General features: G+C 39.4%; 1 protein-coding gene across 4 annotated transcripts in view; it reads left to right on the forward strand.

Annotated features, from left to right (window-relative positions):
- Nucleotides 1-17590, forward strand: part of HEPACAM2 (HEPACAM family member 2) — a 217815-nt gene that overhangs the window by 168641 nt on the left and 31584 nt on the right. For all 4 annotated transcript variants that reach the window (XM_029588890.1, XM_029588891.1, XM_029588892.1 and 1 more), the window contains exons 5-8: nucleotides 14805-14930; nucleotides 15012-15036; nucleotides 15156-15193; nucleotides 15714-15787. In XM_029588890.1, the coding sequence (XP_029444750.1) occupies nucleotides 14805-14930; nucleotides 15012-15036; nucleotides 15156-15193; nucleotides 15714-15787 (263 nt within the window). The remainder of the gene's footprint in view (nucleotides 1-14804; nucleotides 14931-15011; nucleotides 15037-15155; nucleotides 15194-15713; nucleotides 15788-17590) is intronic.

A 17590-nucleotide genomic window follows, 5' to 3' on the forward strand; every position in this document is an offset into this window, starting at 1 on the left:
TGTTGTAACGTTTCTTTCCCAAAATTGTCAACAATTTTATTTAAATTTCCTTGGTCCCAGTTCGATGTAACCCGTGTTCAATGTAATATTTTTCCAAAGTCGTTTCGATGTAAACCGATGTGATATGTATTTTTACATGAATGTCGGTATAAAAAAATTTCAAATAAATAAATAAATAAGCTGCCAGTGTAGGCCTCATATGTTCACCTACAAGGCTGCGTCAACTACACCACAGAGCAAAGGGCTCACTTCCATGCCAATCATTATAGGAATATTAATAGGTTTAGGGTTTTTTGTTAGTAAAAAAAAATAAGTCAATATATGAAATCCTTAATTAACAAAAATCTGGTTTGAAATTTATGAGTTTTAGAAGATCTTGGAACAGATTGAATCATCCCCAGAAATTGATATTGGTGCAGAATGCATGCTATGTAAATTACATGGGCCTTGCTCCCTACTCAGGCCATGCCACAATCTGTATTTTCCAAATCTTGGACAGTAGCCATTCAAAAGGGAATCTTGAGAAAGAGGCAAAAAGGTATGCCTAGGCTTTTCCTCCAGACCTAAGTTTCTCTAGCTGGTCCTAGAGTACCTCCAGCCAGTCTGGTTTTCACCATATCCACATTGAATATGAATAAGGTAGATTTACATGCAATGAAGGGAGGGCATATAAATCTCTCCCATGCATATTCATTGTGGATATCCTGAAAGCTAGACTGGCTAAGGGATACTCTAAGACCAGATTGAGAAACAATGCCCTAGACAAACTTCATGAGCCTTTGGATTGAACAGCTATGTGACTATTAGAGGAAAGATTAGACTTCAACCCCTCTTGGAGATCTAAAATGTTCTTTTCAAGTATGGGATACTTAACAGTCAGCTACAGAATATGGAATAAGATTTCTTAATAAAGCAAACTTCACAGATTACCAGGAAAGTCCCACTGATGAGACACCATTTACATATAAATTTCACAAGAAACCCAAAATTCCATCCAGCAGCAAGATCAGTTTCAAGCAGGGAATGTAATAAAAGCTTATGTCACAAAAGTGATCATTCTCTTCAACTAAATCTGATAAGTGGCAAGTGTTTCAACAGGAAGACAGACATCTCTAATGGCACTCTGCCTTGCTGCTATATCCCTTATCCTATACCTTTGGGTTCTTTTTTCCACTCAGCATTGCTGCCATACCCAGACTTTGCACCTGGAGGATCTTGCTGTCACTCTGCCTTGATGTTATCCCCCAGACTCTACAGCTTGAGGTGTTCTTGCCACTGTGGGAATCTGCTTTGCCTCTCTCAGGGTGCCTTGGTGTGTTGATGCCATTCTTGGTGCTGCTTTGTCCTTTTATCAGTGCCTTGGGGTTTTTCCTACCACTTTTTCTGCTTTATTTCCCCTTCATAGTACCTTCAACTAAATGTTGATGCCATCTTGGTACCACTTTGCTTCTTATGCTGATGCAATTGTTGCTGGTGCCCTCTTTTGAAGCTTTGGGTGTTCTTCCCACTCTTGCTGCTTCTTTGCTTCTCTGATGGTGTCTTGGAGAATTCCTGTCACTGCTTATACCCCTTTGCCCTTTTACAGTGTCTTAGAATAATCATATGACCATTGCTGCCACGTTGACATGGTCTTAATGTGTTGGAATGCCTTCACCCTTCTGATGATGATTACCCACCAGTTTTATTAGAATTGAAAAAACTCTCATTTTGGATCCCAAACTAGGCTGCAGTGCTTCCCCCGTAGATTTTAATTGTAAACAAATGAACAAATAAACAAATAAAACAAATAAATTAAATTTTGATTTTAAACTAATGAACCGAATGAAAGTGCCCTCAAAATGAATGAATAAACTGAATATTTTTCTTCTGCCCACCCCTACAGTCTATTTCTTGTGCTATATAGTGCTGTTCTTTCTCTATAGCAGGCCTCTACCATTAATTGGCAAACAATTTGAGGTCATGCTCAAATTATATGACTATCAGCTTAGCTCAAGTTCAAAATGAAATTTAGATTTTCCTAAGATCCTCCGGGCAAAGACAGTGGATTTTTCTAGTGGATCCAAAGGAAAGGACAATCCAAAGTGTGTCTGAAAAGTCCTAAGTGGATTTGAAAACTTTTGTTTTGGATCCTAAAAAAAAAAATTAAGTGAATTTTCCAATCTGATGAAATCCATGCTTGATGTTTTTAGGACCCTAAGCAAATTTTTTTTATTCCACTTCTCATTTTGTGATTTTCTTTTAAAAGAAGTTCATGGAATTCACTTGATCATCCTGAAGATTTTAGGAAGGGAATGGTTAATAAAACGGAAAATATCATAATGCATCTATATCGCTCCATGGTGAGACCATACCTTGAATACTGTGTACAATTCTGGTCGCCGCAACTCAAAAAAGATATAATTGCAATGGAGAAGGTACAGAGAAGGGCAACCAAAATGATAAAGGGGATGGAATAGCTCCCCTATGAGGAAAGGCTGAAGAGGTTAGGGCTGTTCAGCTTGGAGAAGAGATGGCTGAGGGGGGATATGATAGAGATCTTTAAGATCATGAGAGGTCTTGAACGAGTAGATGTGACTCGGTTATTTACACTTTTGAATAATAGAAGGACTAGGGGGCATTCCATGAAGTTAGCAAGTAGCACATTTAAGACTAATCGGAGAAAATTCTTTTTCACTCAACGCACAATAAAGCTCTGGAATTTGTTGCCAGAGGATGTGGTTAGTGCACTTAGTGTAGCTGGGATCAAAAAAGGTTTGGATAAGTTCTTGGAGATGTCCATTAACTGCTATTAATCAAGTTTACTTAGGGAATAGCCACTGTTATTAATTGCATCAGTAGCATGGGATCTTCTTAGTGTTTGGTTAATTGCCAGTTTCATGTGGCCTGGTTTAGCCACTATTGGAAACAGGATGCTGGGCTGGATGGACCCTTGGTCTGACCCAGCATGGCAATTTCTTATGTTCTTATTCATGAAGTTAGAAATTGTAAAGCAGCTATGATGGGGAATGTGCACAGATGGTATACTGAGTCCTGTCATCCTGCATTACAGCCCGATGCACAGAGATATAATTTTATTCTGCTCTGCACAATTATTCACAGAAAATCTGTGTGTTTATTGCATTTTTCTAGTTATAGTGAACTCAAAATTAAGAGATCAATCAAGTTCTTTGAATAAAGTAGCTTATGGTTAAAGTTTATCAGCTTCTCAGAAAGTTTAACAAACCAGTTTTACCTGCATACGGAGCTTAATCACTTATTATTATTAAAGCACACAGGGGTGGTAGGTGTTTATTGTTAAGAGGCAACCAAAGTCTGCCAGCACAGGTGAAATCTCTATGGTTTCAGACACCTTGGATAGAAGTTACTGTTTGTTGCAGCTCTGCATAAAACAATGCAGTCTCAAATAAAAAAAACTGTAATTATCACTGGTAAGAGAAAAAAAGCAAACACAGCTGCAGCAGTTCATCAGAATTTGTAATTAAATATGTGCTTAAGTTTTTTCAAAACCTTGGCACACTGCTTTTAATGGGCAGATAGTCTGTTACTTACAAGTATATTATAGAAAAAGGTGCTGAAATAAAAAGAAGAGGGAGTTTGAAAGAGGGGCTCTGGGTTGGGGCAGTAGTTCCCCAAACTTGGCTCTCAAGACCCACAATTAGACTTGGTTTGCAAATTATTGACAAGAGATATTCATGACAATATTTTACATACATTTGGGCTACAGACTGGGTTAATTATATTTTAGTTGCTCTGGTTGATGAGTATAGAGTTTGACTTTTTGAGCCAGGGCAATGTTACTAATGCAATACTTTGGCTAGAGTTGGGTGGGGGTGAGAGGTAAGGCATAGGCAAGGAGCAGCTGTACCAGAATGGGAGGTGAGTAGAAGGAAATAATTAGGACAGCTCCCACCTCCAAACCCTGAAATCCTAAAATATGTGGTGAGTACTTACTTGTTTGTGCTTTTGAAAAGATGATACAATTTTCATATCCATAAGCAAAGGAGGAAGAGGTTGAGGAGGAGGAAAGTGCTAAAGAGCTGATGAAGTAACAGATCCAGAAACTGGAGCAAGCACTAGAGGCAAGTGCATGACCACGCTAGCAGGTATTTTGCTTCACTAAAGAAGAAAATGACCATATATTGGAAATGATACTGAAAAACTACAATGTGCTCGTTGGGAGAGATTCAGCAAGAAATTCCCTGGCAGCAAAGATGCTCATTTGGAAACTAATAGTATCTGACATCAGCAGACCAGGAGAATGAAACGAGTTAAACACTGATATCAGGCATTAGGAGTGGCTTCCAAGAAAAGTGCACAAAGATGTATGACTATCAGAGGAAGACAGGGGGTAGCAATGTCTTTCCCATTCACCCCAGAGCAGTACCTTGGGTCCAGATGTCCTGTTGGCCTTGCAGAGTCCATGGATTTAGCATCAGCAGTACATCATGGGCAAGTTGGTGAGTTACCTGCATTACCAGAACACAAATAAAGTGCACACAGAGAGTCCTATAGTTTCTCTGCATGGTTGGTAATGGATCCAGACCTGCCTATCAAGCTTGTATGAGGTTACGGACCTAGCAGGTGGAAGAACATTTGGCCTGGGTGGGTGCCTAGAGGGTGAGACTATTTGATAGGGGACAAATTTGGGGCAGGGTCTTTTAGGAAGGTTGGGGACTTGGTGGGGCACTAGCATGGATGTTTCAGGGTTGGGATTTTGTTGTAGATTATCCCCACATTTCTTTTTCACCCAAAGTTTCCTCCTCCTTTTTGGGCTTTCAGTTTAAAAAGAACTGGGGCTGGACTCCGGCACTATGAATTTTCATTCATATTTTATATCTCCTTCCAACAAAGTTTAATCCAGCTATTGCGGTGAAACCCTCAGCTGAGGCCATGTACCAAGGCCTTTCTGGAACCCTGCAATCATGTGCCCTAAACTTAGCCACTAGATGGCACCTTTGCATGATGACCATGACTCCTTCCCCCACAGTTACTGTGAATGCTGCCCCTATAGTTGACCCAGAGAACAAAAGAGCCAGAAATCAGGCCCATATGTCTCTGCATGGCAGTGCACAACACTGCCACTGAGCCACTAGGCCTCCCCAGTTTCACGTTTCTGATGGAAGTGAAAGGGAGTCCTGTGTTCCAGCAACAAACTTTACTCATCTCTATAACTTTTTTCCAGGTCAAAAGGGTTCACAAAGAGCACCCTGAACTCCCAAAGAAAATCCATGCCAATGGACCACATCTCTGCCACTGTGTAGCTGGAATCAAAGCAGGGAGGTGATTGTTTCATGATGGAGGCTGTGTCATATACCCCAAGGATGATTGACCCATGTTCTCACATGACATCCTGTCAGAAGAGTCTGCAAGGAGGAGAACTGGCATATCCATCCCATTGATGCTAACAAGGAATCTGCCAGCCCTAACTCAGGAGGGCCATGTCTTCCAACCATACCTCCCCTACAAACACCCAGTAGTATTGGGGCAGCAATGACTGGAGGCAGTGTGTGAGGGCTTTAAAGGTGTTGAAACTTACCCCTCCTGGTTCCCCAGACAGGGCACAAAGTCAGTGATGAAACAGCCTTTCAGTTTCAAAACATAACATTTATTAATCCACAGAGAAATCTAAAATCGCCGGCAGGTTTTTCATGCAAATCTTGCTTTTCCTTCAGTTTCTGCTATTACTCTTTGTATGCATGCATGAAAACCTGCCGGCGATTATAGATTTCTCTGTGGATTAATAAATGTTATGTTTTGAAACTGAAAGGCTGTTTCATCACTGACTTTGTGCCCTTGTCTGGGGAACCAGGAGGGATAAGTTTCAACAAAGGTCTAAGGAAAGTAATCAGCATTTAACTAAAACAAGGTAACCTCAATGAAGCTATCCATGCCCAGACTGCTGTTCATCTTCTAGCCTCAGAATGCTTGCTGATGTCTTTCATAGATGAATCACATCAATGGGATGAGATGACATTTTAGTCATTTGCTTTTGGACCGAAGATACTGTGTTTATTTGGGGCTCCACCTTTGGAATATTATGGGTTTTGGCTCAGCAGTGGGATGGATATTTTGTGAGTTTTACCTGTAATCGTAATTGTTAATTGTTGTAGTATGTATTACAGGTTAACTTGTGCCTCAGTGAGAGTTGGGGATGGGCTATCTCTGTATATTAGGGAATGCTAGTGTATTAATTATTGAATTTTATTGCTGATCTAAATTTATTATTGAATTTATCTTTGATGAAAACCACATTTATGAAGGAACATGGTATAAAAGTGTAAAAATGAGATGAAATAAAAGGACAGCAATGATCTTTGTCATATACCAGTGAACAGACTTCAGGTGACCCAACATCACTGTATACCTCATCCACTGAAATCTACTCCCATCTCTTGCACTGCATCCATTTCATTCATGCCACACAGGAACACCCATGTTGGAGGGCCACAGATCAGAGGTGGAAAGGCCTGATAGAGCGATCCAGGTTTTGGTGGAAAAAGACTGCCTCCTAACCATCCGTCCTAGTTCCTACTTTTTCCCTTCTATGAGAAACTTACCACTCAACTGCTTCATCCTCATCTGAAGATATAATGGAATCTCATGACCTCTTCACTGCAGCACCCCTGTTGCAGACTGTTGGTACCATCTAAGGAGATTTTGCAGTACATAGGACAATCATGTTTTTCTATAGATACTCCAGGGATAACCCTTTGTTTAAAAAGGTTAGAACACTGTGCCTTATACATTCAGAAGTGTACAACATTTGACAAGTAGTTGTTACTCTTTGTTTATTTTATTGTCTAAATAACAGGGTCATTTATCAAATCACGTTAAGGCGTTTTTGCATGCGAAAAACACCATAACTCATGGTGCAATTCAAATTTTTAAAAGGGGAGGAGTCGGACAGGATTTCCATAAAAGTGGGCTGGCTTTGCAAAGCCATAACTCACAATATCACCGAAAATAACTACACCTTTTTAATTGTGTTAAGCTGTGCAATTTGCCTATAATACATTTGAAATTTATTCAAACATTCCATTTTGGGAGAAAAGGGGGGAGAGAGAGAGAGAGCCTCTGGGAGTAGCACCATAGTAAGCAGCTATTTATGCTACTATAGGAGGCCCACCTAGTAACTCAAGGTGAGGTTTAGGTAGTAGTGTAGGGTTTAGGGGCCACTTTGACTTGCAGAGTGAGACGTACGAACAGAACAGTACACTCTTGTGAAGATTTGATGACCTTTGGAGTGAGGAAACTCACACAACGATGAGATTGTACAATGTTCTCTCAACCTAGCTTGATGTTACGCAGGTAGAAAGTTCATCAACCTAGGTTGAGAGAACTTTGTACAAATCTCATCACTGTGTGAGTTTCCTCATTTCGAAGGACATCAGATCTTCACAAGTGTGCACTGTTCTGTTCGTATGTCTCACTCTGCATGTAAATGTGGCCCCTAACCCCTACACTACTACCTGAACCTCACCTCGAATTACTAGGTGGACCTCCTATAGTAGCATAAATAGCTAACTACTACAGGGGCATTGTAGATAGTTTCTCTCTCTCAGTCTCTCTCTCTCTTTCCCCCTCCCCCCCCCCAGTGGTAAAATAAGCACTTTGCAGGTAGGAAAATACAATTATGTAGGTATTACTACAAAGTGCAAAAAGTTAACAACTTAGCACTTCACATAGGTATTACTGCAAAGATAACACACCTTGCAATAGACTATTACCATAAAACACACCCCTTTTCCTATCACCTGCAATATTTAGTGCAGTTTGATAAGTCTAGGCCTAAAACAGCAATTTTCAAACTGGTTTGAAACAAACTTCGTGAATACTTTTTACCGATGAATTTTGCACCAGTTTTCAAACTGAAAGCACAGACATATTTTTGCTTTCAAACTACGTTCATTTTTATTTGAAGAGGTACTGCTTTTCATGTGGATACTTTTTCATGGAAAATAATGAGAACACTATTCAGCAGCATGGTGAATAGATAATTTTTTTTTAATTTAATTTTTATTGATTTCAAACAATATTACATTGAACCAATGCATATAGAAAAATCAGAAAAGAAAAAACACATATTCGCAATGCTACACAAAGCCAAATCTGCAAATCAAAAAGAAAATTATTCTATCTGAATATTATAGGAATTCTCGGAGGGCTCACATTACAGCAGATTATAACAATCTTATATAAAAGAAAAACTGCATAAATATTACACCTTTCCCTTTTTTTTTACCAACTCTTTCTCGAGGTTATCAGGAGTGGGAGTCCAGATACTATCTCAGCTGTTCCTCTTCCATGAAAATATATCTATTATTTTGGTATACAATTATACATCTACAGGGAAATCTAAGATAAAACTTAGCCCCTCTGGCAATTGCTTCATTTTTCAATAGTAGGAAAGCTTTCCTCTTCTCCTGCATTTTTCTTGTAATATCAGGAAACATCCTAATTTGCTTTCCATAAAATAGTTGTTGTTTGCGGAAATATAATTGAAGGATTTTATCTCTTTCTACCTGCTGCACAAACGTTACCAAGAGCGAAGCACGATCCTCAATCATAGTTTCGAAAGATTTCTCTATTATGTCCGATAAATTATCAGATAACTTTTCTTCTTGATCTCTTTGATCTCTTTTTATTCAGCAAAAGGATGAATCCAAACTGGAAGAAAATTAAATGGCTTGAAAACTACATATTCTCTTAATCCATGAGAAACACATTAAGATGTGAAACACTTACAAAAAAAATAAGAATTCATTAATCTATGAAAATTCATAAATCATAATGAAAATACAAAAAAATTAAATATACATTTTCATGTATTTTTATTGCACAAATAAATCATCTAATCCTAATTACATCCTAACAAATATATAACATCAGATCAATTCCCACCCTTTTCATTAAAAATGTTCAAGCATTCATTGAAGATATTCTGCAATCCAGATCTGTTTGTAGATCCTGAAAGACCGCAGCTATGTACTTCTGCCCTATTAAAACTTCAAGAGTGAGCAACCATGGCCAACAACCATATTCTGTGGCATCTTTGAAACGAAAAACAGAGAAGTGAGGGAGATCTAGGTTAGGCAACTACCAGTGCTGCAGATACAATAAGCTATGCTTTAATGGAAATCCACAGAAAGAGTATGATGTAATAATGTATGGGTGCATATGGTATGTTTCTACCAATCTAATAGTTTGATCACTTCAAAGCATGAAATATTTGTGGTGTCACCATATGTGCATAGAGATGGTATAGCTCTTGCAGATGGGGATAAGGCAGTAAAAATACATAAAATGAAAATATAAAGAAGAGTGGTCACTATGTTAGTTCACTGAATGCATGGAAATAAAGTGCTAATAGAAAGAAAGTATCCTCACCCAGCAGCCATCCTTGGCCGTACATGTAATTTTCAAATTGCTGAAAGAGGGTGGAGCGATGAAAGATATAAGAATTCAGGTAAAACTCAGGGTTCTTGACCACCACATTCAGAAAGTTCATCTGCATGTAACAAACACTTGCACATTCATAAAATTAAAGTGCTTCTGACTTAAGTAGGCCATTTTCCTTTTAAAATGCACTTCCAGCAGAAAATAGATAGGCTGGTGATGACATGAATGCTTCTTTTGAGTTCTTACCATTATGTCCTCTGATTAGGAAAAATTATATAACTATAATTCAGGGCAGCAGGGCTTATAGTACTTGACTGAAATACCAACTACAACCACAATGGATTGAAAAGACCCAGAGGCCAGAAAATTTAAAGAGCTCAAGAGGATGACAAGGCCTGATATGAAATAAGACCTGGCAATCAATGGATCAATATCATCTCTAATTATCTAGTAAAAGCCATAATGACATTTGAGCTCAGTCTGTACCAGAAGATTAATTCTGCTTCAGAAAAACCTAGCAGAGTGGTTCTAGGCCTATCAGTCCTGCCTCTGTGATACCTGCATGTCCAATGTTACTTTCTAAGGCTTTCCCTCCCATCTCTCTTGTTCTTTCTGGCCTCTTTCCCTTTTTCACTTGTCTCCTTGTTCTCCTTCTCGCTCTCTCTTCCCTTCTCCCTGTCCCTCTGGTGCTGCAGGTAGAACACAACCAGAGGCCCTATATCAAGAAACTATCCTGTCAGATGCATGCTTTCATACTTGATGAAATTTGCATGCAATAGCAGGTGATGAGATTTTTTTCCAACTTATACCCTCCAGAAATACCACAGTATTATTGCATTTTCCTTATCACATTTTAGTATATTTGCCCCATTAATCTTAAAGCAAGCCAACATTTGATGTGACAAAGCTTGTCTCAATGCTGAAATAGTTCACTAAATGTCAACAGTTATGTGCCAGTGCCCCTAACAGTATAATAATTGAAATAATTACTTTTACTCTTATGGTCAATAAAATGTCATAGAATCCTGGAGATGAAACAATTTCAGGTAAATTATTATAATAGTCCACAACAGGTCTGATTTTTGGATAACAAATATGCAAATTACCCATGTTCTTAGACCAAATGCATCTTACTAGATAAACGAAGCTTGACCGACGTGCCGCAAATGCGCAGTAGAGACCAGCTCTACCGCGCATGTGCGGGCGAGCACGTCGGTCTGAGCCAGCGTCAGAAAGAAAAAAAATGGCGGCGTCCAGTGGCAGCAGCGGGCGGCGGCGGTACCGGCAGCGGGCGGCGATGGCGGCGGCGGCAGCGGGCGGCGGTAGCGGCCAGGAGCGAGGGAGGGAGAAGAGAGAGAGAGGGAGGGACGGACTGAGTGGGAGGGAGGGACGGAGAGAGAGAGTGGGAGGGAGTGACTGAGTGAGAGGGAGGGACTGAGTGGGAGGGAGGGATTGAGTGAGGGGAGGGACTGGGGGGAGGGACTGAGTGAGAGGGAGGGAGTGGGACTGAGTGAGAGGGAGAGGGGGGACTGAGTGAGAGGAAGTGGGACTGGGAGAGAGAGGGAGGGAGTGGGACTGAGTGAGTGAGAGGGAGGGACTGAGTGGGAGGGAGGGACTGAGTGGGAGGGAGGGATTGAGTGAGGGGGAGGGACTGGGGGGGAGGGACTGAGTGAGAGGGAGAGGGGACTGAGTGAGAGGGAGTGAATGGGACTGAGGGAGGGAGTGGGACTGAGGGAGAGAGAGGGAGGGAGGGAGAGGACAGAGGGAGTGGGACTGAGTGAGTGAGTGGGACTGAGTGAGTGAGAGGGAGGGAGAGAGGGGGGAGGGAGTGAGTGAGACTGAGTGGGAGGGAGGGACTGAGTGAGAGGAGAGGGAGGGTGGGGAGGAGTGGGTGAGGGAGGGAGGGGGTGGTGAAGAGTGAGGGGAGAGAGAATGAGGGGGAGGTGAGAGACAGAGGGATGTAGCCCGTTTTAACGGGCTTAACGGCTTGTATAAATATATTTTACAAATATTCATTGAAGATATTTTACTAACCAGACTTGTTTGTGGATCTCAAAGAGCAAGTTGAGTACTTTTGCCCTATTAAAACTTCATGTTGCCAATCTGTGACATTATAATTAATGTAACTATTCAATATTCAGTTTATGTTCAACTTAGTGACTTATTATGCAGACCTGAATCATATTACCATGTCATGTTCTATTGTGAGAGTACTTTCAGAGATTCAAAGTCTGGTCTTCAAGGACTACAAATAGTTCCTGTTTTCACAGAGTGATCATATAATTCAGTGTCAAAAAGGGAAAGGCTGAGAAAGTCCTGATTTTACTCCAGTGCATGCATGGAATGTAGGGTTGAATGGGGTGAACCCAGCACTGGCTCCAGCCTGTCTCTTTTTAACACTCAGCTATATAATCCTTCTGAGGATGATATTCAAAGGGTTTAGGTACCTAACCTTTGGAGTTAGGCTGCTAAACTGACCCTTTTAAAAATGTACTAGGGCTGAGTCCCTAAAAAATGAGTGACTATAGGGGCAGAGTTTGAGTGAGGAAAACAAGTTAGGAGTGTAGCACAGATCTTCACTATGAGGCACATAACTTATTTATTTATTTATTTATTTTTAGATTTTTATATACCGGTGTTCCTATATGAAATAAAGATCACATCGGTTTACATTGAAACAGAACATGAAAATTGCCAAAAGGCATTACATAGAACAAGGTTATGAAACTTGGAACAGTGTACATAAGTTCAAAATTTAACAATAACGTTGTAACATTGATGACCAAAAGATAAAGGAGAAAAAAAAAAAAGACTTAAACAATTAAGTTGACAGGTCTTATTGAGCATAAAAATTATAACGTATAAGTGAGAAAGTCTCAAGTGTCCTGCCGCAAGAGATTAGATACCGAAGTAGGTAGTGGTATGGAAAATGGGGGTTTGTGAAGAAGATATGTTCTTGCTGGTTGGAGGGGAAAAAATGATGATCATGGTCCTGGAAAAGCTTGGCTAAAGAGCCAGGTTTTAAGTTTTTTTTTGAATGAAGAGTGGCAGAACTCAAGCCGAATGTCTGGTGGGAGCGCATTCCATTGAATGGGTCCTGCTGTAGATATGGCACGTTTATGATGCGAGGATTTTGTTGAAGGTACATAGAGTGTGCCTTTATATGCTCCTCTGATGGGTCTAGAGGAGGAGTGAGGGCGTAGTTGGTTACATAATTGAAGAGGAGAGATATTGTGAATGGATTTATGAATTACGGTGAGTACTTTATATAGGATCCTTTGCTTTATAGGCAGCCAGTGGAGGAGCTTGAGAATGGGGGTGATGTGATCTCTTTTATTCGTATTGGATTTAGGGACCTAACTTAGGTCCCTAAATCTAGGTAAATGAATAGCAAGCCTAAATTTAAGTCCTACATTTAGGTGAATTTTGAGCTGAAAACTTAGGGGCCTCAGTTTGGCTGAAAATAGGTACCTAACTTAGGGGGTTATTTACTAAAACTTTATCGCGTGCGTTAGGGCCTTATCGCATGCGATATAATGCAAATTAGGGGGAGGGGAGGAGTCGTGGTGGGGAGGGGGAGGAGTCGGCTGCGGCACTGCTGCCAGCGATAATGTGAGGAACATTATTGCCGGCAGTAGCAAGGCGAATAGCTACACCTTTTACGGTGTCGCTATTCGCTGCAAAAGGCTGCAGCCAGCCCCACCGTGGCCGGCAAAATCACACTGCCACAGTGCAAACGGCTGCGGCCTTTCGAAGGCCCGCCCCCTTTTTCACAGGATTCATCATTCCGCGAGGAATGATGGATCCTGGCCTTAGGGACCTAATTTAGGTTCCTAAATTTAGGGGGCTCAGATTTGTTTTAAATCAACCCTGCTATGATAGCAAGACCTGTTTGTGACACCTGAGAACCAGAGGTTGAGATGTTTGATATGCAGCTGTATGATCACCTTAGGTTTTCAAGATATCCTGAATGAATATTTGTAGGATTCATTTGCATGCAGTTTATGGTCATTTTATATATTTTAGATATAATGAAAACCAGACCTGTCTGTGCCTGCTAGAGGATTAGTGTGTGAGATCTTTGATACAAACTCCCCTAAGAAGCATCATACTCCAGCACTCTCTCATAATGTATAGGTTGTGTAATTAACTATAATTGGCATAATATATTTGGAAACATACTTTATTTATTTATTTAAAAGTATTTATAGCCTGCCCCTCCAAAGTTCGGGGTGGATTACAATGATACATACATATTACCATTAGATTAAAATAAAAACAAACAAATATAAATAAATTAAAACATAAATTGAACAAAACATATAATAAAACAAGAGACTAAATAGAATATCAGGAATTACATAAATTGGGAATGGCTTGGAGAAATAGGTGATGTTTGAGGGCTTTCTTGAATATGTTTTTATCTTGTATTAATTGCATTTCGGGTGGTCTTGAATTCCAAAGTATGGGTCCAGCTATGGAAAATGCACATTCCCTGGTGGAAACTAATCTGGTTGTTTAGGTGAAGGAACTTGGAGTAAGAGTTTATTTGTAAAGCGGAGATTCCTGCATGGGATGTAGATATATAATGATGCAGAGAGCCATGATGTGTTGTTACTGTAAACTAGGGTGTGCAAAATCATTAAGGTTTTATATTGTACGTGCATGTACAGGCTGCTGTCATATGAGAAGAGTTGTAGATTGTGTTTAAAAAAATGTAATAAGTCATTCAACAAAGGAAGGGTTAAACAGTTCAGAAAGTCCACCACAATTTCAAATGGTTTTAACCTGACTTGCAAAAAGGATTGATGTATTGCTCACATATCATAAAATCACTTAATAAATGGTTAAAACCTTTTGAAATTATGGTGGACTGTGGTAGCTTGAGCAATAGGCGGCTTGATAACAGCCAGAGGAAACAGGAAGCAGACTCTGGCTGTTCCTTAAGTGCACTTTATTTACAATGAAACAAACTCAAAACTAATGTGGCATCACACCTTCACTTAAGGAGTCAGAACAAAGGACACTGCTCACCTTACTTCCTTGCATACAGTAGCTTTCTCTCTGCTTCCTAGGCCCCTCTAACCCCTCTCAACCCTGTCAACTTAACCCAGGCTAGATGGAACTCCTCTGGACCAGAATCCCTTGCGGTATTGGTCCTTAAGGAGGACCGGGCCAGATACCTGTGGCTGGTCCCTTAAGATTGTTTAAGGGAGTTTCTTATAGGCTCCTTCACATGGACATTCTGAACTGTTTAACCCTTCCTTTGTTGATTGACTTATTACCTTTGATGGTTGGCTTTATCACTGTTCCACTTTTGCCTGAAAAACATGTAAGTCACAAAGGAAGTGTAAAATTTGTGAACTATAACTTAACACCATCTGTCATTCTCTCCTTTGCTACAGATCATGAGAAGCTTGTCCAGAAAGGAAATGCCTTGTCACCTTTAGCAGCAATAACTGGAATTTCACTGTTTTTAATCTTCTCTATGAGCCTTTTGTTTCTATGGAAAAGATACCACCTACATAAAGGTATTTTAAAATAAATCTATTTCAAGCTTTGTTTTCAAATGCAATCACAAAAATATTTGATAGTACTTCTTTTCTTTGCAGTGATACAACAGAAGCTGGAGAGAAGGTAGAATATTCTCTAATTCCTACAGTTCGCAGCCTTTCTTACAGGGAAGGTTTCATTGTGTCTCAGTTGTCTGAATCACTGAGGCACAAACTAACCGAAATGCATGTTCATTGTTTCAGGCCTGCAACAGAGTACAAAAAAACACAGATATTTTCAGGTAAGAACATTTTGTAACATCTAACATATTTGTTATAGTAGTGTCTGCAAAATATTATTAAATTTGTTATGAAAATAACTGCTGTTTCATGTTTACAAAAATACAAGTACTTTTGGGGCCCGTATATGGAATTCTATGTGCATGCGTAGTCTCTATGTAGCTAGCGTAAAGTTTATTTGCTTTAACTTCGCTGTACTTTCATTTATGCAGATATCTGCATCTATATGTGACTGTTATTTTCAAATAGTTATAAGACATGTAATAGGGCTATACTAAGATTTTATGTACGCTGACAAAAGTTGTTAAATAAAGACTTTAAAAAAATACAAGTACGTACTCTTATTTTAAGTTTAGTTTAGGTGAATAATCTTGATTATACTGCCTTCTTACAATCTATAATTTACAAATAAAAATATAAAACATCAAAGTAAAAAACAAAACAAAACAGAAAACCATATCTAGTACATCAAACGCACTTCAACTTGTTTTTTTTTAATTAACATATCCATTTCCATGTTAGGTCATGAAGATGCTCTGGATGACTTTGGAATTTATGAATTTGTTTCTTTCCCAGACAATTCAGTGCCTCCAAAGGTATGCCTGCTTTTCAGTATTCAGTTCTTCTACTTATGTTAGTCAAGGATTGAAACTTTGTCAGTAAGTCAACTGAGATTTTAAAAGGAGTTATTTATATAGCTTTCTCAAAAAAATGAACCAAGCACCTCCTTCCAGAAATTGGTATTGCCGATAATCATAAATACTACTTATTCACCTTTCCATAGTGATTTTTGGTGCATGGGATCAGTTATAAGACAACTGCACTTTAATATTTCATCAATGTACTCCATGTAATCAAGTTCTATTGGCTTCAGTTGTTCAGTATTTGTCACATTTCAGTAATGTCCTTCCCTGTAGCTTGCCAGAGTCACATATCCTTTCCATTCAGTCACTTGTAGAATCAGTTGCATCAAGGAATACTGCTTTCCTTACTTCTGCCAAACAACCTTTCAGTCATACTCACTTTGATCATTCCCAGTTGCTTATTACTTTCAATGTACATTCTTCTGTTTTGTGTTCCCTCTGGTACATATGTATGCACACTACAGTAGACGACGGGCCATATTCAAATCCCCGCTGAAGGGCTAATTTATCCTGATAACTTTACCCAGATGTTAAGTAGAATTTATCCAGAGACGTGTCCTGCTGAATATCCAGGTACAGTTATCCAGATAACTAGACCTGTTATTTGAGAGAATAACTCTTCTGTACAAATTTAGCCAGATAATGCTCAATATGGTGCTATCTGGCTAAGTATGTTAACCCACCCTCACCTCACCTCCAGCCCCATCCCTTTTTTGTCTGGGTAACTTTGTCCCCACAAATGTTTTGTTCAGACGAAGTTATCTGGACCAAAGGGAGAGGATAAATTTAAAGAGCCAGATTTGTGTGGGGAAAATCTGATTACAAATCATTTACATATGGACCTCTCTGTGATTTACTTAATCTTTCCATTATCAGTCTCATCTTCTCTTAACTATATCCCCAGTTCCCCATTCACACTACTTTCTTTTTTAGCAACTCTTTCTTAGTACCAATTATTTGTGACCATTCTCTTATCACCAGGTCTCTACCCTCGTTTTAAAGCAGGGATAGCTGAACACTTTTATCACCTCCTTTCCACAACTAATGTTCAATGGCAAATGCTGCTTTCCACGTTTCTGCTGGAGTTCCCCGGGGATTTCTTTGTAACCCCACTTATTTTCTCCATCTGTACATTCGATACATTCATTCATTCATCCCTCTTTTTAACTGTTCCTGTGCTAATGATGGCAAACATCTGTCATCAGATAACGGATATCTGACCTCCACTCTGTGCTTTGCTGCTGTTTCTTACTGGACAGCCTTATGTGTCCTCCAACTGAATCCTTCATAAACAGAAGTACATATTTTTCACATTCACCTACCATACCTGCCCTTCCTCCAGGTTTCATTCAACTCATTCTCTCCTCTTTGTTATATCTTCTGACAGAAATGTATTTATCACATGGCTTATTTCTTTTAAATTTCGCTCTGTACTAAGCATTAGATATTCATTAACATTCAAAAAAACCCCACAATTTTCTTTCATTTGTCGTTCGATACATTTGCACGCAGCCACTAATTCTACCTTGTTTAAACCATACAAATGATATTTTGGTTATCTTTTCCATATTCTACCATCTACCTTTCTAACTTCGTTACAATTATAGAACTGAAATCATGTGTATTTCTCAATGCTCATGTTTCTCCTATCTTAGTCTCTCTTTATTAACGTTTCATTAAATAGCTTCTTGTTTAAATTTGTTATGTCGAAGTATAACACAATGTTTGTCCTGACTCCACCTTAACCTTTCCTCC

The sequence above is a fragment of the Rhinatrema bivittatum genome, chromosome 2 (genome assembly GCF_901001135.1).
Source record: "Rhinatrema bivittatum chromosome 2, aRhiBiv1.1, whole genome shotgun sequence".
NCBI classification, from domain to species: domain Eukaryota; kingdom Metazoa; phylum Chordata; class Amphibia; order Gymnophiona; family Rhinatrematidae; genus Rhinatrema; species Rhinatrema bivittatum.